The following is a 23082-nucleotide window of genomic DNA, read 5'->3' as shown; positions in this document are numbered from 1 at the left end:
TTACTGCTGCACTAATCTCCACACACGAATGCATGCATCTTCACCAGAGCTTACAACAGTGCAATCATCATTGAAAACTAATCCATAAACACCTCCCAAGTGAGCACCCTTTATGGTTATACGACTTGAAGCTGGCTTATCAACTTCATATATAATTATGCTTGTGTCTAGAGATCCCGTAGCAACCATTGTGCTATCAGGAGACCAAGCCACACAATTTATACGAGCAGTATGGTACAACATGTTCTTAAGCTTAACCTGCAGAAGATAGTCAACTGGTTAGTGAGACAAATGTTCAGGAAGTTAAAAATCAAACCTTGGTAATTAACATTACATTTCTAAAAAGGATTAATGCGGAAGGGAAAGGAAGAAAGAGAGATGGACTATGCAAATGGGAACCAAAAAGTTAGAAGTATGAACAACTTAAATATAGTGACAAAATCTATCAAAAATAAAGAAAAAAAAACATGGATGAAGCATGACAGCCTTCCACTACTTTAATGTGTGTAAAAAGAATTTAGGAAACAAAAAGAAAATTAAAAAACCATATAGGATTTACATTGTGCCTGATAAATTGAACCATGGCATTTTGCTATGTCACATGGGTGCGGGTGCGGGTGCGGGTGCGACACGGGTGCGGCGCAATTTCAAAAATTTTGGACACGGGGACTCGGCTATATATATATATAATTCTAGTAAACAATTAAAATTAAGTAGCCAAAACTATGACCTTAATTTTTTCGAAAGTTTCAATTTGGCATTCCCATTTCTTTATGGTACTTCTTAAGCTAGCTTTTCTAATACTTGTGAAACTAGTATTTTTTGAAACTGGAAAAGCATTTATTTAGCTATCTCAAATGGTTGGGTTACCTTTTATCGTGTTTTATACATATTTTTACATAAGTTGTGACTTGTGAAACAGTCACACAGACTGTGCACACAGTCTGTGCAATGCAGTCTGTGACTGTGCAGACTGTGCACAGTCACACAGACTGTGTGCAATGACTGTGCAGTTGCAGTTGCACAGTCTGTGACTGTGCAACTGCATGCATTGCACAGTCTGGTTATATATTAAAAAAAAAGATATATAAAAATTGTTTTTTTTTGTTTTTTGTCTTAAAAATGGACATTTTTGGACTCGGTCAAAGTTGACCGAGTCCAAAATGTGGACGGACGTGGCCTGGACTCGTTGACCGAGTCCGACTCGGCGTTGACCGAGTCCGGGCCGAGTCCGAAGCCGCACCCGTGTCCGCACCCGTGTCGGGGCGTGTCGACTCGGGTGCGGCACCTCCCTAGCCGAGTCCGTGTGACATAGGCATTTTGTAGTCTAGGAAAACAAGGGTAATTATAATACCGCACACAAGGCCATAAATGCTTAAGAATTTTCAAGGTTTTTGGATCTAGAATGCCATTGACATACAATAGAATGAATGTCTACTACATTTTTCATAACAGGGATATTGCGCCGAATCAATTCATTCTAGGTCTTGATTGCTTTGTCACCTTCTCATGAAAATCCAGAACATGCAATTAATAGCAAAGTACACCATTATTATCAAAACTGGTATTTGTCTTATGCACCACAATTTGCTTTGTAATCCCATTGTTGCTTAAAGCTAAACTTATGGTCCCCAATAGTAATATTCCTGCTTATTGCTGATCTCCAATCTTTACTGGGCTCCTCCTTTTCCCAGTTCCTTCAACTTGCTTCATGTCAATTTTTTTGTGTTCTGTAATTTCAGACAGCTTGTAACATGCCCATTCTATCCCTGACAATGCTCATCTTTCTGTTTAATTAACTCTTAAGGACAAGATGTAAGGATACGTGGCATTTCTTCAATATGTGTTTTTATTTTTGCTTTACGTAACATGCATTAGTATTGTATCATTGTCATCAATGGCTCGGGTAATTGATTTGTAGTACCAGTTGGAGTCACACTATCTCAACCGGGCCATATTCAGGCAAACCTAGCTTGACTAATAAAAAAAAATTAACTCAATCCTAGTGAGGATTAATCTATTATGAGAGATCATCCCATGTGATTAATGAGTTGGGACATCAACCTGTTGTAGTTGGAATATTCATTTTCTCTTTCCTATTTCATTGAGTCAAATTGAAATGACAAAAATTGACACAGAATTAGAGCAGCCATGACGAAGTGATCTATTAATCTCATCTTCATGCTTTTTCCTCTAATCTTCTAACCTCTTTCTTCTCTATGGATTTAATATTTTTCAGAAGATTTCTTTGTTTTGAATGTTAAATTTTAAAACACTTACTGGAATCATAGGCAGATCTGACTGTTAGCTTTGAACAAATCTGGAATCTAACTTGTTTTTTGGTCCCATAGGCTTGGGTGAAGGGGATAAATGGATTGGTACGTGGAAATGGTAGCTCTATCTCAGCTGGTGGTGTGGTTGGCTGGAACCAAATAATCAAATCTTCAAGGGAGTACGACCTTGCAAAGGGGGGTGATTGAATTGGTAATTAAGTTTATGGTTCAAATCAAGCTTGCAAAGGGGTCAAGCTGAGGTTCCAGACTGACTTATGGTCCAGGGATGTAACTCTTGCTGAAAGATATCCACCGTTTTTTCACATAAACAGAGATAACAGCATACTTGTAAGTGAATGTTGGAAAGGAAGAGCTAGTTAGTTCACTGAATTCAGAAGGAATTTCAAGGTGCAAGAGGTAGAAGATTGGTTTTGGTTATGGCTATTGGATTTTTAGGCCCATGGAAAATTTCTGACAGCGAGAATTCCTTATATGGAAATGTGACGGATGTGTTATGTTCTCTATAGCTTCATTTAGCCATGCTTTTGGCTGTAAAGATGTAGACCACTTTCCAAATGACACCGTCCAGGGTTTCCATCCCTCCTACAGCCAAGATATTTGTGTGGCTCTTAGCACTTGATAAGGTTAATAACCAGTGCAAATTGAAAGACAAAAGTTTCCAGCTTGCAAGTACTTGCTACTTCTGTTTCGATGAGAACGAAACAATTGAGCATTTGTTTTGGTTTTATCCAGCATTTCAGTGGTTGTTCAAACAAGCTTTGGATTGTGCCAATAAAATGGTCAGATGGGGATTTAGCTTGGATTGGTCGGAATAGGACTGGTGGTTAAGAATCTTAATTTGATCTATTCTGTAAGCTTGTTGAAAGATTTCTTATCCCCTGTTTTAAATTATTTCTCTTAGACAAAAAAAAAGGATTTACATGGTTTGCAAAGTGTTATAATGTGCATCTCCCTCGCATACTGTCTGTAGACTCTGTACATACACCAATTCTTGTTTTCTTTTTGTTATGTGTGTGTGCTTGTGTTCAAGGATTGATACACACACACACACACACACACACACACACACACACATATATATATATATATATATATATATATATATATAGAGAGAGAGAGAGAGAGAGAGAGAGAGAGAGAGAGAGATGGTACCTCTCGAGTGACATGGTCCCATACAATAGCTTCTCGATTGAGATCACCAGAAATAAACATAGAGGCATCTGGGGAGAAACGAATGACGTTAATAGCACCACGATGCTTCTCAAGGACTGACTCTTCAGTGAGAGTGTCCCCATTGACAGAATAGACGTGGAGTTTCCCATCTTGGCCACCAACAATGGCCTCACTTCCATCAGGTGAAATTGCAGATGCCGTCACAGCAAACCCAAGATTCAGAGTTGACAACACTTTGGATCCACGAAGCATGATTACTCTTGAATCAGTTGAAAGCAATGCCAGCTCGGGCTTATCAAGTGCAATATTTAAGTCCTTTGGTTGTGCACCAATATCAATTTGTTCTTCATCACCACACTGATCAGCATGCAGCGGAATTCTCCTTACCTGTAAAATTTTGGGAAAAGGATCATCTCTTGTAGCAAAAGCAAGTTGAACATATTGTACATAGCTACAGTTGTTGTACAGTCAACAAAATATAAGCCCCACAGCAGGATATCATCAATTGGAATTTGGCAGGTAGATTAAGAAATTGTTCCTTATTAAAGGAATATGCTATTCATCAGACTTGGTGAGCAATACTACCGTGTATTGAACTTTTATAATTGGCTGGAAAGCTTTCCAGACAAGAATATATGGACTATCCCTGATATTTACTATCCGAAGATCAAAGAAGAGGACCAAATATTTGGAGAACACCTGATAAAATCATCAAATTGGACTAGGACAATATAACTTAAAAACGAGGAGAAAATCTCCAACCGAATAGCCTTTGGAAATCTTTCACATGTTATTGCCATTAGACATACTAGCGAGCACAGACATGCTCCCAGTCTATGTCACAGGGACTCACCAAAGAGGCCTCTGCACCCACGTCGACGCGATGCGGGTGTGGCACCCAATTCGGTCAACCCGCACCCAAGGTTATCATTGTCCAAAATGGACTTGGTTAACTTTGTCCATTAAAAAAAGGGACAGGGCTCGATAATGGGTAAGGGTACCTCGAGCACCCCCTCCCCCCCCAATTAAAAAAATAAGGGGTACCTCGAGAAGGGGTAAAGAGGGATGGGGCTTGAGAATGGGGTACCACGAGAAAGGGTAAAGGGGTGGTGTTAAATATATATATATATATATATATATATATATATATATATATATATATATATATATATATATATATATATATATATATATATATATATATATATATACCCTCCCGCACCCCCACACCCAAGTTCTTTTAAAGTGCCGCATCGCCGCCCCCGCATTTGCACCCGTACCTATGTGACATAGCTCCCAGTTTATCCAATACATATATGCACATGTATGAATACAAATTGTAGTTAGTTGCCTGTTTATAGAGAGCGTGAGAGAGGTTGACTATACCATGCACGTGCGAAAATCAAATTCCACTTGTACAACTTACATAATGAATAACAAATAGTGTCAACTGTCACATACAAATCAATTCCTTATGCTGTGAACATTGGATCAAGAGAATTTCTGCTCATGACATTTTATATGTCAAAATTACAACTGGCACGGTAACAATGTCAGAACAAAACAATATCCATAGTGCTATGATTAGGCCAATGAAGCACTGCTCGTCATATTATATCATTACATGGCAAGGTGTACCTTTCAAAAGGTATATGTGTAATTAGGTTAACCTAAAGTTAGACATAACATACAAGAGAGTTGACTGCGACATCACCCACCATATGAGGCACTTTACAGCCCTGTGGTACCTCCTGTTATCTCTTCTCTATTCTTCGTCTTCACCACATGAACATAAAGTTGAATTACTTGCTTAAAAGATGTAGTACTGCTCATTTCAAGCATGGGCGTGAACAAATCTCAATTCATTTTTTATTTCTTCTCAAGGAGTATTGAAAATGATATTACTTGCATATTTTGGTCAAACTATTTCAATGAAATATTATATAGAATTTCAAAGGCTATTTAAGTTTCTAATTCAAGAATTTGACATCAAGAAATTGGTCTCATTTACGTACCTCTTAGAGATTGAAGTTACAAGAACAACAAAGAGTATATTTATCTTTTAGAGAGAATATGTTGGAAGATACTGTTATTAGTCAGTTTGGAGCCTTGTGAATTAACTAACATATCTGTTATCCGATTAGCCTGATTAATCAATTCATGCACAATGAAATGATACTGAGATGGGCCATGAATATTCAAAAAATTGAAGGCTACTCATCAAAAAGGAATCTTCTATGCCAATTCCTTTGAAGTACAAAATAGATGACCTGCATGTATGTGCATAAAAGAACCGCCTCTGGTTTTATTTTCTTTGAGAGTGAATTCCGTACCATTGAATAGAAAAGAGACAAATGATCATAAGCTTAAATGTTGAAGCCAAATTATAAAGCCATGTCTTTTGGGCCATTTGAAAAGAATTCATGTAAAAGCAATATTACAAAAGGCAGAGATTCAGGTGAAACTTCTAGGAAGCTTTATGGTGATAAATAATATCTATGAAAAGAAGCAACCATATATTGGTGACTTGCCACTTTAATAAGAAAGAGTTGCATTCAAGATGTTTAGCACTTCAAATTTTCTGAATAGAATTGCAAATTCTCCAAGAGAGTTCAAGGCTTGACTTCATAAATCAATTCGATAGATATCTTTGCAACACCTCAAGATGGAGCATTGTTGCCTATCTCAATTAGGGGTGGCAATCGGGTCGGGTTGGCAGGTCGACCCGGCGGGTTGGCTGGTCAGCATACCTCAACCCGACCCGTTTATTAAAAGGGTCGGCTGTGGCAAACACGAACCCGACCCGTTTATTAAACGGGTAACCCGACACGACCCGCCAACCCGTTTATAAACGGGTTGGGTCGGGTAAACGGATTGGCAGGTTAGCAGGTTGACCCGCCCGCCTAACCCGTTTATTAAACGGGTCAGCTGGGTTGGCATACCCCTAACACGAACCCGACCCGTTTAATAAACGGGTTAGGCGTGAAAAGATACTGTCATTTAGTATAAAGTCTGGATCTCAGGATCCAGACCCAATTCCTTTCATTTTAAACACATGCTCATTAATGTTTCATTAATGACATGCTATAATTTTATCATAACATGTAATGGGTATTTTCGTACCCTAGCTATTGTATCTGTGTGTATTTAATCAGAGAAGCAAAAATGAATACCCTGATTAGGGATTTTTGCTGCAGCCTCGTTCTCTCTCCCCATGCTGTGTTGTTGCTTGTAGATGAAGAAAGGAACCCATGATTTCTATCATGGTATCAGAGCAGCAGGTTCAATATTGAAGATCGGTTCCTTCTATGACTGATTTGTCTCCTTCTAAGGTACCTGTTTTCTCATTTTTCCTATCGATTTCTCTTGTATTTAAATCTGCAGTCCGGACTGAAATCTCTTCTTCGTACTCTCCTCTTTCTTTTTGCTCTTTTGAAATACATCATTAATCTGCTTATTGTCTTCTTCAAGTACCTCCTTTTGATTCCCCTTTTTTATTTAAGCCAACGTGTTTCTCTTATTTCCAAAATCCAAAACTGAAATTTGGTCACGTTGGCATATTTCCTCCTTCTTTCATTCCCTGTTGTTCTTCTGTCATATCTACTACTTCTTTCACATTGCTGCACGTGATCTTACCCATCCATAAGCAAAATAATCAAGCAAGATCAATTTTTTTGATCTATGTGTGATTACAAGAGTTGAAAAGGATCACTCCAAACTCATTTGCATATTGACGTCAGATCAGATTATGATCTGCACGCCCAGATCTATCTTGATTAAAATAATTTCATCTTCGAATTCATTTTCATCTCTGTTTTGCCTGTTTTCTCATTATTCTAAAAGGAAAACACAATATTTTCAAAATAACGTACCTATTACTGATTGAATTTTATTCAGAACAGATTCTTTACTGTGCAGTCCTGTTTTTCTGCCTCGTGTTCATCAGTTAAAAAAAAAAACTAGTCTGGTCTTTAGACTTCTCTGATATTAAAATTTACGTTCTGAATTATACTAGAATTCAATTGTGGTTGGGTCTTTGTCGTAAGGCCATTTCTTATTTTTTATTCCTTCTCTTGGTTGGATCTTATTCCTTCTTGTTTTTGGCTTCAAAAGAATATGGACTCAATCCCTCATTCTCAGTCTGGTCTTTCCTCAAACTTTCTCAGCCAACTCGTGTCTGAGAAACTGAACAATTCCAATTTCCTAACTTGGAAGCAACAAATCATACCATTCATAAGAAGTCAGGACCTTTCTGGACATCTGGATGGTTTTGTTCCTGTTCCTCCAGAATTCATACCACAAAAAGAAAAGAATGGTGAGAAAGATCTTTCTATTACCTATGTTAGAAATCCTGAGTATGTATCCTGGATGAAGTGAGATCAGGCGTTGGTTGCCTATATCACTTCTACATTGTCACAAGAAGTGCTTGTGGCAATTCCAGATGACTGCTCTGTTAAAATATAAAACTGTGCAAATGTTTCATATTTACTGACAAAAATGATAAACTTTCTCCTCGTGTGATTCCCTGTGCCTTTTTAGGATATGCTGAAAACCAGAAAGGTTATAGATGTTTTGACTTCAAAAATAATAAATTATATGTGTCTAGAAATGTTTCCTTTCTTGAAAAGGAGAGCTTCTTTGATTTTAGAAAATTAAAAGACGTCACTGAGTACTCCTTTTTGCTAGATCTAATATCAACATCTGATGAATATGACCTTGATTGTAACTTTGATGATGATCAAAGAATTATTGATCTTAATGTTGAAAATGAAGAAGTTCATAGAGATACTAGTATTCAATATTCCAGGCGACAAGAGTCTAATCCTCCATGTGCACTTGAAAAATATTCTAACATTCCAACTAGACAATCATCCCGAATCTCGAGGCCTCCAGGAAAGTTTATATCAGTGGCGGAGCCAGGGGTGGGCATGGGTGGGTGGCCGCCCACCCTAAAATTTGAAACCGAGTCGACTCATGACTCGGAAAACCGAGTCGAATTGGGACTCGTGAAACTGAATCGACCGAGACCCGGGCTCTCGATGAGTCTAGAGCCTGCCAAAAGAGGCGAGGGGTAAAACCCTAGCCAGTTTTCTAAAGCTCTGCCCCTCCGTTCCAGCGTTCCCCTTCAGTCACAGGCAAGACGACCACCCCATTCGCCGGCAACCCTTGTGCTCTGCAGTGCCGCCGGCCTCCCTTCGGTGAACCCGCGGTGGCAGTGCCCCCCTCCGAGCTTCTCCCTCTCGGCTGCAATCTCCGGCGACGCGAGGCACCACTGTCACAGTCAGTCGGACCTTTGCCAATCTCCGGCAACCATCGCTAGCAGTTTGAAGAAGACCCTCTTATCTCCTAAATTTGAGGGTGGGTTTTGTTCATGTTCAGTGGCTCTGGTGATACAGTATCCAGTTATCCATTCTACAGGAGCAATACAGGCCAATCCTTCAATTTGGTTCTTGATCCTTTCTTTTTGGGGCACAACTGAACGTGGGTCTAGTTTCTTTCCTCCTTTTTGGGTGCAACCTCATTGAAAGAGTCAATCTTGCTATCCTTTCTTGGTCATCGTGCGTGCATAGGACTCTCCTTTTGTGCCTGCTGCTAAAACAAGGTATGGATGTCTATCAATGTAACGAAGGCAACGGATAGCGTATCTTTATCTACCAGATAGTTGGTGAGTGAATTGCTTGTTCTCGATTGTCTAGGATTCTTGTAGTGAGTAACTGTGGCCATTGACAGATTTTAATAATTGGGCGTCTGTATTTTTTGTCTAACAGGCATTTTTATACTCTTTTTGCTTGAATTCTGCATATGGTGCATGTTGGTCATCATTGGTGTCATAAAAAATGTATTCATTTTTTAGCTTAAAGCTTTTTCGGGGTTCTACGGCCAATCTTGGTGGTCAGAGGCGGAGCTGGGGGGGGCGGGGGCAGGAATGGGCTGTAGCCCAGTCCTGCCTCTCGAAACAGTTAAATTATTTTTTTTTTAAAAGCCCAGTCCTAGCCCAGCTCAGCCCTGACTGCAGCAAATAGTTTGATTTGTCCATATAAAATAGATTTTTATTAATAATTGTAGCCATTTTTTATTTTATCTCAATTTTTTTTTCGGGGGCGCTGCCCCTGAGCCCCCGACTATCACGCCATTTTTTTTTTTGCTACACCCCTGTTTGCCCATCCCCCACGTCAATCCTAGCTATGCCACTGGTTTGTATCATACGAGTCTTTCTCACCCACATATAGGGCAGTTATTGCATTAATTCACTCATATGAAGAACCATCCACATATTTTCAAGCAAAAAATGATATCAAATGGATAGAAGCCATGAAAGTTGAATTAGATGCACTTGAAAAGACTTCTACATGGAATATTCAAGATCTTCCTTCAGGGAAGAAAACTATAGGATGTCGATGGGTTTATAAAATTAAAACCAAGAGTGATGGTACTCTTGAAAGATATAAAGCCCGTTTAGTAGCCAAAGGTTATGCCCAAGAATATGGGATTGATTATGAAGAAACCTTTGCTCCGATGGCTCGTATGACTACTGTCCGAACCTTAATTGCCTTAGCTTCTATCAAAAAATGGTCTATTTTTCAAATGGATGTCAAAAATGTTTTTTTAAATGGAAAGCTAGTTGAAGAAGTATACATGGAACCCCCTCCTGGTCTAAGTATTCCTAAGGGTAAAGTCCTTCGCTTAGAAAAAACTCTTTACGGACTTAAACAAGCACCAAAAGCTTGGTATGATAGGTTTAGTCGTGTTATGATTGATATTGGTTTTCAATTCTGTTTAACTGACACTGCTTTGTTTATTAAGAATTCTGATGCAGGGATCATTGTGCTTCTTCTCTATGTGGATGATATGATCATCACCGGAAGTGATAAACAGGGAGTTGAAACAATCAAAACACTTCTTAAATCTCATTTTGAAATGACTGATTTGGGCTTGTTGAGATACTTTTTAGGCATTAAAGTTGCTTATTCTCCTAGAGGATATTTATTATCTCAGACTAAATTTGCTTTTGATATTGTTTTCAGGTCTGGTATTACTGATGATAAGAAAGTTGACACTCCAGAAGTTGTTAATGTTAAAATGAAGATTGATGATGGAGAACTTCTTGCAGACCCTACTCCTTATAGACAGCTTGTCGGGGCACTTTCCTATCTATCCATTACCAGACCAGATATAGCACATGTTGTTCATACAGCAAGTCAATTTCAACATGCTCCTACTTCTGTTCATATGGGAGCAGTCATGCGTATTATCATATACATCAAGTCCTCTCTTTCACAAGGACTTTTCTTATCTTCCTCCTCTTCTCTTGATTTAATTGCATATACTGATGCTGATTGGGGAGGTGATCCCAATAACAGACACTCAACCACTGGCTTTTGTGTCTTTTTAGGGGAATCATTGATCTCGTGGAGGTGTAAAAAGCAGCAGAAGGTATCTCTCTCATCCACTGAAGCTGAATACAAAGCCATGGCAACCACGACCATGGAAGTAGTTTGGCTCCGACGACTGCTTGCTGACATGGGAGTTGAAGCAACAAAGGCTTCACAAATGTGTTGTGACAACAAAAGTGCGATCTACATTGCCAGTAACAGAACATTCCACGAACGCACCAAACACATTGAAATGGATTGTCACTACGTCAGAGAGGAATATCTACACGGGATAATTGATCTGCCATATGTCACTTCAGAATATCAGTTAACAGACTTCTTTACAAAGCCTCTCGCTGCTCCCCGATTTCACTTTCTCTTAAACAAACTTTCGCTCATTGTACCGTAAGTTTAAGGGGGAGTGTTAAAATGTAAAACTGTACACATATGTATATATAATAATATTATATTATTATTATATATATATATATATAAATACATTTTTCATTTCTTTTTTTTCTGTATTTTTTTTCCTTTATTTTTATTTTTTGTCTTTATGTCATCTAGTTCAGTTTGAACTAGAATGACTGTTGCTAGTCAAGTCCTGTCCAGACTTGACTAGCAATAGAGCTGTTGGACTGACACATTCCAACAGCTCTTAATAGAGCTGTTGGACTGACACATTCCAACAGCTCTAAATAGAGCTGTTGGACTGTGTCCAACAGCTCTATTGAGTCCTCTTTCAGCTGTGTATATAAAGGGGTGCAGCCCCTCTTGTATTTCATTCCAATGCTTCTTAAGCAATTGGTTTTTCATATCAATAAATAATACATTTTTGTTTTTATTTTGTTTCCGGTTATACCCTTTTTAAGGGTTATGCTTTAGTGTCATTCTTGACACTTGCCCTTGTTAATCTAAGCTCGTGTTTCGAAGATCCCCATTTCATTTCATGCTCAACAATGCAATTATGGCATCGACTGGTTCAGACATATTCTCAAGTTTCTCAGGCCAGAGTATTATTTTTAAAGAAAGAGTTTCAAATGCTAAGAAAGGACTCCATGACTATTATGGAGTATTTGAACAAAATGAAGACTATTACAGATCAATTGGCCATTGTGGGATGCCCTGTTAGTGACAAAGATATGGTGCGACAAACTTTGAGTAGGCTGGGGTCGGACTATCATATGATGGTTACTTCCTTATTGTGTTTGCCAGATTTACCTACATTTGAAGATCTTCGTGTCAAGCTTTTACAGTATGAGATGACGTTGAAAGGATTTTCTGAAGATACTCATGCTCATGTTGGAGCACACAATGTTCTTGCCACAGGAGTTGCCTATGGGCGAGGACGTGGTAGGTATGATTTTTGAGACAAATGGGGTCAAGAAAGAAATGGACAAGGAAGTCGTGGAATACTACCTACACCCAATGTTCCTCCCAATGGGCAAAGGCAAAGGACAATACCTACCTGCTTTCTCTGCAACAAAAAGGGACACATAAAGGCAAATTGCTGGTTTAACCCGCAAAATAGAGGAAAGCAATTGGAGACAAGAAAGGGAACAGATACATTGAAAAATAGTGGAGAAGTCAAAGAGTTACTATTATTTGCCTTAGCTGAATTGAATATCAAACAGAATAATCAAGGTACTTGGTATGTTGATTCGGGTGCAGCCACTCATGTCACTGGTGATGCTGGTAAGCTCCTAAATCTTGTTTCTTATGTTGGTAGAAATAGTATAGTCACAGGAGATGGGTCTCACCACCATATTTCGCACATTGAAAATTTTGTAATCCCCATGTCCAACTATTCTCTTGCACTTTCAAATGTCATTCATGCTCCTAATATCAAGAAAAATATTGTTTGTCTCTAAACTTGTAGATGGCATTAATGCTTCAGTTGAGTTTACTCCTTTTTCTGTTTGTGTTAAGGGCCTTCAAACGAGAGAAACATTCACTGAAGGAAAACGTCAAGAAAATATGTACGTGTTCCAAGAGAATCCTTCCTCTCGTGTTCAACCTGTTGATTCCATCTTGAAGCTCACATCATCATCTTCAGTTTCTACTGAGAGTGTTTTTAATCTTTCTGAATGTATTGAGTCGAATCTTTGGCATGGTCGTCTGGGTCATTGTAGTAGTCGCTTTATTGATAAGCTTGTTTCAAGTAGTCTTATTCCCAAGTCAAGTCTAGACTTAAGTGTCGATAATAAAAAGTGTTCTAGTTGTCTTCAGTGTAAGAGTCATGTTCTTCCTTTTCATTCCATTAATAAAAGAGCTTCAAGACCATTTGAAATTATATGTTCTGATGTTTGGGGACCGGCTCCAGTTCCTTCCATGTATGGCACTAGATATTATCTCATATTTGTTGACAGTTATTCTCGATATACATGGATCTTCTTTATGAAAAGTAAATCTAAAACCTTCAAGTTATTTCAGAATTTTCATTCTTTTGTTCAAAACCAATTCTCTCAGAATATTATTTGTTTCCAATGTGATGGAGGGGGTGAATTCTCTTCAAATGACTTCATAAATTTCCTCCAAACAAATGGAATAAGTAGATATGTGTCTTGCCCTCACACACCTCAACAGAATGGGATTACTCAACGGAAGCATTGTCATATTGTCAAGAGTGCAATGAGCATGATGCATGATAGTAACCTTCCAGTTACCTTCTGGGCAGAGGCTTTTCACACAACTGTCTATGTCATAAATTGATTGCCTATGAACATCTTAGAGAACAAATCACCCTATTTCTCTTTGCATGGTGTGCATCCAAATTATCACGATTTGCGTGTATTCGGGTGTATGTTATGTTCATGTTGACAGTTCAATGCGGCACAAGTTTCAGGATAAGGCCTTAAAGTGCAGATTTGTGGGGTATGCTGATGATTACAAAGGCTACAAATGCTATGATCCCGTGAGCAAGCGCATAAAAATATCCAGAAATGTTGTGTTTGACGAATCAAATTTTGGTCATAATGCTAGCACTCCTCCTGAAATTGAAGTTTATCACCCTTGGTTGAACTCAGATCTCTTTTCTAGTATTGATAATGTATGTTCTTCTTAATGTAATCAAAGAGACTAGGGAAACGTATCTACTGTTGCGCAAAGAACTCAAGAAAGTGTAACGTCTGAATCACTATTGGCCCCCGAAAGGTATAAAGGCATTGGTTACTCTCGACGTGAGAAGGAGATACCTCCCAGCTTTAATCAGGAGCATAATTCTCCTTATGTTTCCACTCAATCACTTGCTCACAGAAGGTCTACCCGACCTCGGCATCCTATTGATAGGTGGGTCAGTTATGAGAACTTCACGATGGATTTTCAACTTTTCTTAACCTCTTTGGGCAAGGAAGATCAACCGACAACACTTTATCAAGCAATAAATTCTAAGAGATGAATTGAAGCTATGAACAACAAAATGGCGGCTCTTCATGAGTCTGGCACTTGGGATATTGTTCCCAGACCACATAATCGGAATGTGGTTGGGTCAAAATGGGTCTATAAGATAAAGTATAAGCTAGATGGTGCTATCGAGCGATATAAGGCAAGGCTGGTTGCCAAAGGATTCACACAGGAGCAAGGACAAGACTATGATGAGACCTTTATTCTAGTTGTGAAAATGGGAACTATCCGCATCATAGTATCATTGGCTGTTGAGCACCAGTGGACTCTCAACCAATTGGATGTGAAGAATGCGTTTCTACATGGAACTCCGAAGGAAGAAGTATACATGGAGCAGCCCACTGGGTATGCAAAAGGGAACTCTAAAGAATACGTGTGCAGGTTAAAGATAGCTATATATGGTCTAAAGCAGGCATCTCGATCTTGGTTTGACAGTTTCGCTCTTGAAGTAGAAAAATATGGGTTTAGTCGGTCTCTTCTTGACCATTCTTTTTTCATATTTAAATGCAAAGATATAATTACCCTGTTATTGATATATGTTGACGACATTATCATTACAGGTAACTCTAATGAACATATTGAACAGGTTAAAGAACTTTTGAATCATAAATTCAAGATGAAGGATCTTGGTAAACTGCGATACTTTCTTGGAGTAGAAGTTGACAGGACTCCTTAAGGCATGACGCTTACTCAGCATAAGTATACCATTGATGTTCTTAGCAAGGCAGGTATGACAGATTGTAAGCCCCTCAGCACACCCAATGTACTTCATCAGAAACTCAGTTGCTAAGATGGAGATTTGTACGAGGATCCTACAGGATATCGCAGGATAGTAGGAATGCTTCAATATCTTACCTTCACTCGGCCTGACATTGTCTATTCTGTCAATCAGGTATCTCAGTTCATGCATGAACCACATATTGGGCATATGAAAACCGTTAAACGCATTCTTCGATATTTGAAGGGTACTATTGGAGATGGTCTTCTATACAGAAAGAGTATGCCTGGTCATCACATGCATGAACTCCTTACTTACACAGATGTAGATTGGGCAGGAGATCCAGATGAACGTAGGTCTGTCTCAGGATACTGCATTTTCATTGGGCTAAATCTTGTCTCCTGGAGCAGTAGAAAACAAAAAGCCATAGCCAGGTCGAGCACAGAAGATGAATATAGATCAATGTCAGCTACTACAGCCTAAGTAACATGGATCAGACACCTGTTGACAGAAGAGAATCGATTTCTAAAAGTATTCTCTTGTGTGACAATCAAAGTGCTATCAACATGTCATTCAATCCTATCTACCACAGTCGTGCCAAACATATTGAAATTGATCAACATTTTGTAAGACAAAAGGTTGAAGAGAAGGAAACTGAACCAGAATACGTGCGGACTGCTGATCAAGTTGTTGACTTGTTTACAAAAGGACTTATCAAGGACAGATTTTGGATGTTCATGGTCCAAAACCATGTACAACTGGAGGGGGGGTGAAAAGATAATGTCATTTAGTATAAGGTCTGGAACTCAGAATCCAGACCCAATTCCTTTCATTTTAAACACATGCTCATTAATGTTTCATTAATGGCATGCTGTAATTTTATCATAACATGTAATGGGTATTTTCATACCCTAGCTATTGTATTTGTGTGTATTTAATCAGAGAAGCAAAAATGAATACCCTGATTAGGGATTTTTGCTGCAGCCACGTTCTCTCTCCCCATGTTGTGCTGTTGCTTGTAGATGAAGAAAGGAACCCATGATTTCTATCAAGGCGGGTCGACCCGTTTATTAAACGGGTTAGTTTAAGCCCAACCTGAACCCGCCTAAAAGGCGGGTTGGCGGGTCGGGTTGGGAGGTCGTGTCAGGTTTTGCCACCCCTAATCTCAATATTTGTCATATTTTATAACAAAATCTTTGCAGTTTGTAGTTCTACTTTTAAAGGCAGTGACATTTTTTATTGATAAAAATATAATTTACAATCAAGCTCCTTTACCACCGGAGAAAATTATTAACACTATCACAATTCACTATACATGGAGTTCACAAAACTATACTAGTCATCAATAACTTCACTTTTCATATTCTTTATATATTTTATATTTTTCACTCCATTGTTCTCTAAAATGCCAAAATTACTTCTGTAATATCACATAAGGGCATTTTGTGAAGCACATTCTTGTACCATTTCTATATTGAGGGATCTAACATTTCTCCATCAACGCAAGATTTCATTTTCTTGTTATTCAATTGCAATGAACATCTAGTCAGTCTTTTCCCTCAAGACATGTTTTATTTAGAACACAAGATCTTGTTGGCTTACTATGCCTGACTCAACATTGAGTAGTAATTTTAGCTAGTGTGTAAATTGCCTACCCCATCAAGGTGCAAGATTGAATTGAAATATATTCATTTCAGTGATCATATTGGATAATAGAAAGACACATCATCATGTTCTCCAGCCTAGTTGCAATCATAAGTCATCAAGAAAATCAGCTTCAAAAAGATGGTGCAAGCACACAAACCACAAGATATAAAAATAAAGGCAACTACTACATGTACATGAAGAAATGGTGCTACCTTGTTATCAAAGGCAAATGTGGTGAGCTCTCCTTCCACCACTGCAAAACATTTAATTTGAGAGTTCTCCCTTCTCTGTAACCTTCCTGCACATCCAACTCCTTGCATCCATCGGACAATCACCCCATCATAACTGCTAGATAGAATAATATTCTGGCTGCCTTCAGAGGTGACTGCCAAACCAGTGATGCTCTTCATGTGCCCAGAAAATGATACTGGCATCTTTTCTAGGTCATTGGTTGAATATATACTAATAGTGCCACCAAGGGAAACAGTGACAAGATGATTATTCTGCCACAGGCAACCAACTAGCATTCCATCCAGTCCAGAATCAGATGAAGTAAGTGTCTTCTTCACCTTACCGTTTCCATTTTCATCAATCTCCCACACTTTTGCAGTTTTATCTGCAGACACTGTTAGCACCTGAAACAGCAGGATAAGCTTTCGCAGTAAGATATGAGAGTTGGCTACTAGAGAAATAAATATATAAAACAAAGAATGAATAGGTATCTTTCTGTTGAGTCACACCAAAAGAAAAAATCATAATCAGCAAGTGCATTCTCTTTGAAGACCTAAAAATAAGAAAAAACAATGTATCAAATATTGCATTAACACTTTCCTTTAATCCACCTGTAAAATTGCAACAGGCAATTCAGTCAAAACCAGAAATCCAGCAGTAGCCGATGTGATTCGAAGCTAACAAGGAAAATGAAGGGTTTTTCACCATCTCTATTTCTTATAGTGACATAATCACTTCAACAGATTAAGTTTGCAAACTAAAGGCTATTAAGATACAGCATACAATGCAAACTACTTGTCTTAGATGTTCAAATGATATAACCCAAATATTGTTAAGATATATATATATACATATATATATATATATATTATATACTTTAAAGTTAAGTCAACTGTGGTTGACTTAGACTAGTTGTTGGACTGCTGGTCCAACGGCTAGAAATCTAGTCATTGGACTAGGTCCAACAGCTAGTCAAACTAATGTGGACTCCCTTTTTCTCTCCTTTAATCTCTTTTCTTCCTCCGTTTCTCTATAAATATGGGTGCCTTTGTAAGGTAAGAGAGTGATGGGTAGTTTTAAGCTTCTTGTGTGTTTTTGAGTGTATTGTAATGATGATTAAAATGTATTTTTCTTTGTATTTTTAATGTTCTTTATTAATGAAGTTATTCATTCACATTCTATTGTGTTTTATTTTAGTTATTATGTTTTTATCCAAATGCATTGTGTTTTTATTCTTGGAGTTCATTATAGAGTGCATTGAGGTCCATGCCATTTTGTGACATGGTATCAGAGCAAGGCATCATGGTCTTGAAAAAGATTCGTATTAATGAATAGCATGGATTCGAGGATTTTGCATTCCGGTATGTATCTTTAGCTTTTCTATCTTCATATGTATGGTAGGTGTTTTGAAAGGGTTATATTAAAAATGAATGTCTTCTTTTGAAATTAGAATATGTAGAAATTGTTAGAAGTCAAGCACCTTCGACCAGATCTTCATCCACAGCAGAAGAGAAAGGGATTTGCAAGAAGGAGAGGTGGCAATGACTGACATGATTCTCAATGAGAGGTTGTGCCCTATATTCAATGTTATATATATGATACAAGTTGGATTGGGTCTGTCAACCCAGACCCGATAATACCAACCATGTAAATACAATACAAAAGAATCATTTTGGGTCTAGAACTAGACCTGTACACTACATTCTCAATACCCTCCTTCAAGTTGTGCATGGTTTTGCAACATGGACAACTTGTTCTTCAAGAACCAAAACGCATATTAGTACGGCCCTTAGTGAACAAATCTGCCACTTGGTCAGCCGTAGGAACATAAGTAGGTGCAACTTCTCTATCTTCAATCTTTTGCCGAATGAAGTATTGATCAATCTCTATATGCTTTGTGCGACTATGGTGAATAGGATTAAAAGCAATTTGTATGACACCTTGATTATCGCGCAAGAGAGTGGTGGGTAGCATAGATTCTCCAACTTCAGTCAAAGATGTCTCAGCCATGTGGCCTTTATTGTAGCAGCCACCATAGATCGATACTCAGCTTCAATACTAGATCGTGCAAATGCACGTTGTTTCTTGTTACTCTACGCCATCAAGTTCCCATCAAGAAAAGCACAATATCCAGAAACCGACTGCCTGTCATCTGGAACTCCAACCCAATCTGCATTTGTGTATACATCCAGTCGATGTTGCTCCCCTTTAGTCTTGGATTGATGATAAACTAGACCATCTCCAAGAGTTCCTTTTAAATATCGAAGGATTCTCTTGACAACATTCATATGCTTTGTTCGTGGGTCATGCATGAATTGTGAAACTTGATTCACTGCATACACAATGTCTGGTCTAGTGAAGGTGAGATATTGGAACATACCCACAAGACTCCGATATTTCTTGGAATCTTCATATGCTTCCCCATCCCGGGATCTGAGTTTATGATTAAGGACACTAGGGGTGGATAGAGGTTTATAATCCTTCATGCCTGCCTTATCCAACAAATCCAAAGTATATTTGTGTTGGGTTAGTGAAGTGTTTCATCCTGTCGATCCACCTCAACCCCTAAGAAATAACGCAAAACCCCCAAATCTTTCATCTTAAACTGTCGACTCAATAAGATCTTGGTAGCTTCTATGTGTTCATCGGAGTTCCCAGTAATAATAATATCATCCACATATATAAGAATTAAGGTGCGTACCTGACAATCTCGAAAAATAAAAAACAAATGATCAAGATGAGATCGAACCCATGTCTCTGAACTTCAATAGAGAAACTATCAAACCATGAGCGGGAGGCCTGCTTTAGCCCATAGATGGCTCTTCGTAGCTTGCAAACATGCGTGTTGGGGCTATGTTTGGTATAACTAGAGGGTTGCTCCATATACACCTCTTCCTTGAGAGTGCCATGCAAAAAATACATTTTTGACATCAAGTTGACTTAGAGTCCATCCATACTGAACTGACAAGGACAAAACTAATCGAATAGTTTCCATCTTGATCACAGAACTAAATGTTTCGGCATAATCTTGCCCGTATTCTTGAGTGAACCCTTTCGCTACTAGCCTCACCTTATAGCGTTCAATGGATTCATCGAGTTTATACTTGATTTTATAGACCTATTTAGATCCTACAACATTCTTGTTCGATGGTCTAGGAACAATCTCCCAAGTCCCACTGTAACGCCCCGGATTTCCAAAACAAAGCTAAGTTAAAATTTTCAAGAATTTCTTTTTTTTTTCTTTGCAGCAGAACTTACAAAAGCTTTTAGCAGCGGAATCAGACGATAATGAGTTGTCAGTTTTAGAAAACTCCGAGCACGTTGCAGGTATGTGGCCAAGCAACTCATTGACCACCAAAGTGTTCCATTTTATCAAAAACATATGTTTATTACAACACTACTGCTTAGAAAAGCAGTGAAGGTTCAATAAAAAGGAAGCAGTACAACTCTGTCTAGAGAAACCCTGGAACTTGATGCCGCCTTGCTCCGCATATCGCCACGCAGGTTCAACACCTGAAATCCCCATTAAACGGGGTCAGAACCACTGATGGTCTGGTAAGTAGGCAAACACCTATCTATTCAACTCAAGTAAATGCATAGACCACTCAGGGTCGCAGTTCGTAATACGACGCTCAAGCCTCCATGACTTAGCGTATATCGTAAAAGCCTCATCAGGGCTATGAGTTGAACATCCACGCAAGTCGTCATGACTTCGTATAAGCCTCTTCAGGGCTGTGAGTTAGAATAACCTCTTAAGTCTCTACGACTTAGCCTTGACTTCTTCAAAGTCACGAATGGATGTCTAGCTCAAGCCTCTATGCTTGGTACATCCGTATCCTACGAATCTAAGGACAGCTCTCCGAGCTTCACTTAGTCGTACGGATATCAATGGGGTTATTTCCCAATCGGTCCAGTAGTATACCGACCATGACACCTTCACAAAGGTTATGCAGGACTGACTCAACAACGTCATCCACTCATACATTCAAAGTAGCGCTGTACCTAAGCTAATGCTTTGTTTCGATAATTGCACCTCCCCCTGGGCTTAGGGGACTCATATCTGGGCGACAACGCGACGATCTGGGGGTTGATTATTCTATGTATTTTAGATACCCCAGAGGCCTGTTGACCCCATCCCCCTAGTAGGACGGTACAGCATACCGGAAGAGATCCTTACTAGGTATCCGAATGCATTCTGCTACTGCAGTAGTTGGGTTCAATCCTTAGATATTTAAGGATAACCACGACCTCCATATATAACGCCCCGGATTTCCAAAATAAAGCTAAGTTAAAATTTTCATGGATTTCTTTTTTTTTTCTTTGCAGCGGAACTTAGAAAAGCTTTTAGCAGCGGAATAAGACGATAATGAGTCGTCGGTTTTAGAAAACTCCGAGCACGTTGCAGGTGTGTGGCCAAGCAACTCATTGACCACCAAAGTGTTTCATTTTATCGAAAGCACATGTTTATTACAACACTACTGCTTAGAAAAGCAGTGAAGGTTCAATAAAAAGGAAGCAGTACAACTCTGTCTAGAGAAACCCTGGAACTCGATGCCGCCTTGCTCCGCATATCGCCACGCAGGTTCAACACCTGAAATCCCCATTAAACGGGGTCAGAACCACTGATGGTCTGGTAAGTAGGCAAACACCTATCTATTCAACTCAAGTAAATGCATAGACCACTCAGGGTCGCAGTTCGTAATACGACGCTCAAGCCTCCATGACTTAGCGTATATCGCAAAAGCCTCATCAGGGCTATGAGTTGAACATCCACGCAAGTCGTCATGACTTCGCATAAGCCTCTTCAGGGCTGTGAGTTAGAATAACCTCTTAAGTCTCTACGACTTAGCCTTGACTTCCTCAGAGTCACGAATGGATGTCTAGCTCAAGCCTTTATGCTTGGCACATCCGTATCCTACGAATCTAAGGACAGCTCTCCGAGCTTCACTTAGTCGTACGGATATCAATGGGGTTCTTTCCCAATCGGTCCAGTAGTATACCGACCATGACACCTTCACAAAGGTTATGCAGGACTGACTCAACAACGTCATCCACTCATACATTCAAAGTGGCGCTGTACCTAAGCTAATGCTTTGTTTCGATAATTGCACCTCCTCCTGGGCTTAGGGGACTCATATTTGGGCGACAACGCGACGATCTGGGGGTTGATTATTCTATGTATTTTAGATACCCCAGAGGCCTGTTGACCCCATCCCCCTAGTAGGACGGTACAGCATACCGGAAGAGATCCTTACTAGGTATCCGAATGCATTCTGCTACTGCAGTAGTTGGGTTCAATCCTTAGATATTTAAGGATAACCACGACCTCCATACCTCTGAGTGACGAAGGCCATCAATGAACTCTATCAGGTTCGGGTGAAATATATGTCACTCAAGGCTGCGCCATCACCGTCTTCCTCGGTGAGAAATTCTGAAAGGGGCCTGCCGGTCTTACAATTACTTGACGAACATTGCATGCCTATAGGGCAGCCTTTGAGAAGTATGTACCCGACCCCAATCAACCACACGGTTTTCACCGTGGAACAAAGGTTTTATTCATATGCATGCTTAACTCTGCTCTCGGCACTTCGGCCTTGACGAGCACTTCACCTCTTTCGGTGGAAACAACACACTCCGGCTCAGCGGCCCTTACGAGTCTGGTTGTCTGATAATTCTCAATGAGCATGCACATGACTCGATCTCTACGGATCGGCTACTCGGCGTATTTTTACGCAACGAGCTCAGGACCTTGTCAAGGCGCTACCACTACTTTGGCGCAACGGCTCTTACAAGTATGATGCCCTTGCAGGTGTCAGGGAGACGAGTCATTCTGACATTGTTCCAACAAAGGACATCATTGTGCCACTTAACTGGTTTTGGCAGCTCTTCTGCCAACCATTCTGTCAACACCTTCTCTGCTCTACCGGCAGTGGTGCGATGAACCTTTCTACATCGTAGAAGGCGTTCCATAACTGGGTAGCACTTCTGCTACGTTCTTTCTGAGCTATTCTTAGCCCTTCAGGAATTTTAGCAGCACTTCCTCTCTTTTACGAAGAAAGCGTGCGTTTCTTTTATCCATTTCAGCGGCATCTCCCCTCTTTGGTGGGAAATCGCTACGCTTAACTTGGGAAATGGATGCGCACCGTTGTGCGTACTTTGCATCCATCAAGGTTGCAGGAACCTTGGGCCATAGCCAGGCCATACGTAATTGATTTAGTCTTTACGTAAAGAGCATTTTGCTAAA

At 39.4% G+C, this 23082-nt stretch overlaps 1 protein-coding gene across 1 annotated transcript; it reads right to left on the bottom strand.

Moving 5' to 3' along the window:
• On the bottom strand, positions 1-18848 carry LOC149829665 (actin-interacting protein 1-2-like). The gene is made up of 6 exons (XM_090015229.1): positions 18605-18848; positions 17433-17449; positions 16820-17242; positions 4053-4166; positions 3447-3854; positions 1-258 (listed from the first exon to the last, which is right to left on the bottom strand). The coding sequence occupies exons 1-6, from the start codon at positions 18846-18848 to the stop codon at positions 1-3; spliced, it is 1464 nt and encodes a 487-aa protein (XP_089871355.1).
• Positions 18849-23082: the final 4234 nt, after the last annotated feature.

This window comes from Nuphar pumila, chromosome 8 (genome assembly GCF_984573655.1).
Source record: "Nuphar pumila chromosome 8, dmNupPumi1.hap1.1, whole genome shotgun sequence".
NCBI lineage: Eukaryota > Viridiplantae > Streptophyta > Magnoliopsida > Nymphaeales > Nymphaeaceae > Nuphar > Nuphar pumila.
The sequence above is the reverse complement of the archived record's forward strand: the minus strand, read 5'-3'. Positions and strand labels throughout refer to the sequence as shown.

Excerpts from the sequence above, each read along its gene's own strand:
- LOC149829665 (XM_090015229.1), bottom strand. The coding sequence starts at position 18,848 with ATGGCTGAGACATCTTTGACTGAAGTTGGAGAATCTATGCTACCCACC. Across the intron at positions 4,167-16,819 it reads CATTTGCCTTTGATAACAAG|GTGTTCTCCAAATATTTGGT; the intron begins GTAGCACCATTT and ends TGATTTTATCAG. Across the intron at positions 259-3,446 it reads GGGACCATGTCACTCGAGAG|GTTAAGCTTAAGAACATGTT; the intron begins GTACCATCTCTC and ends TATCTTCTGCAG.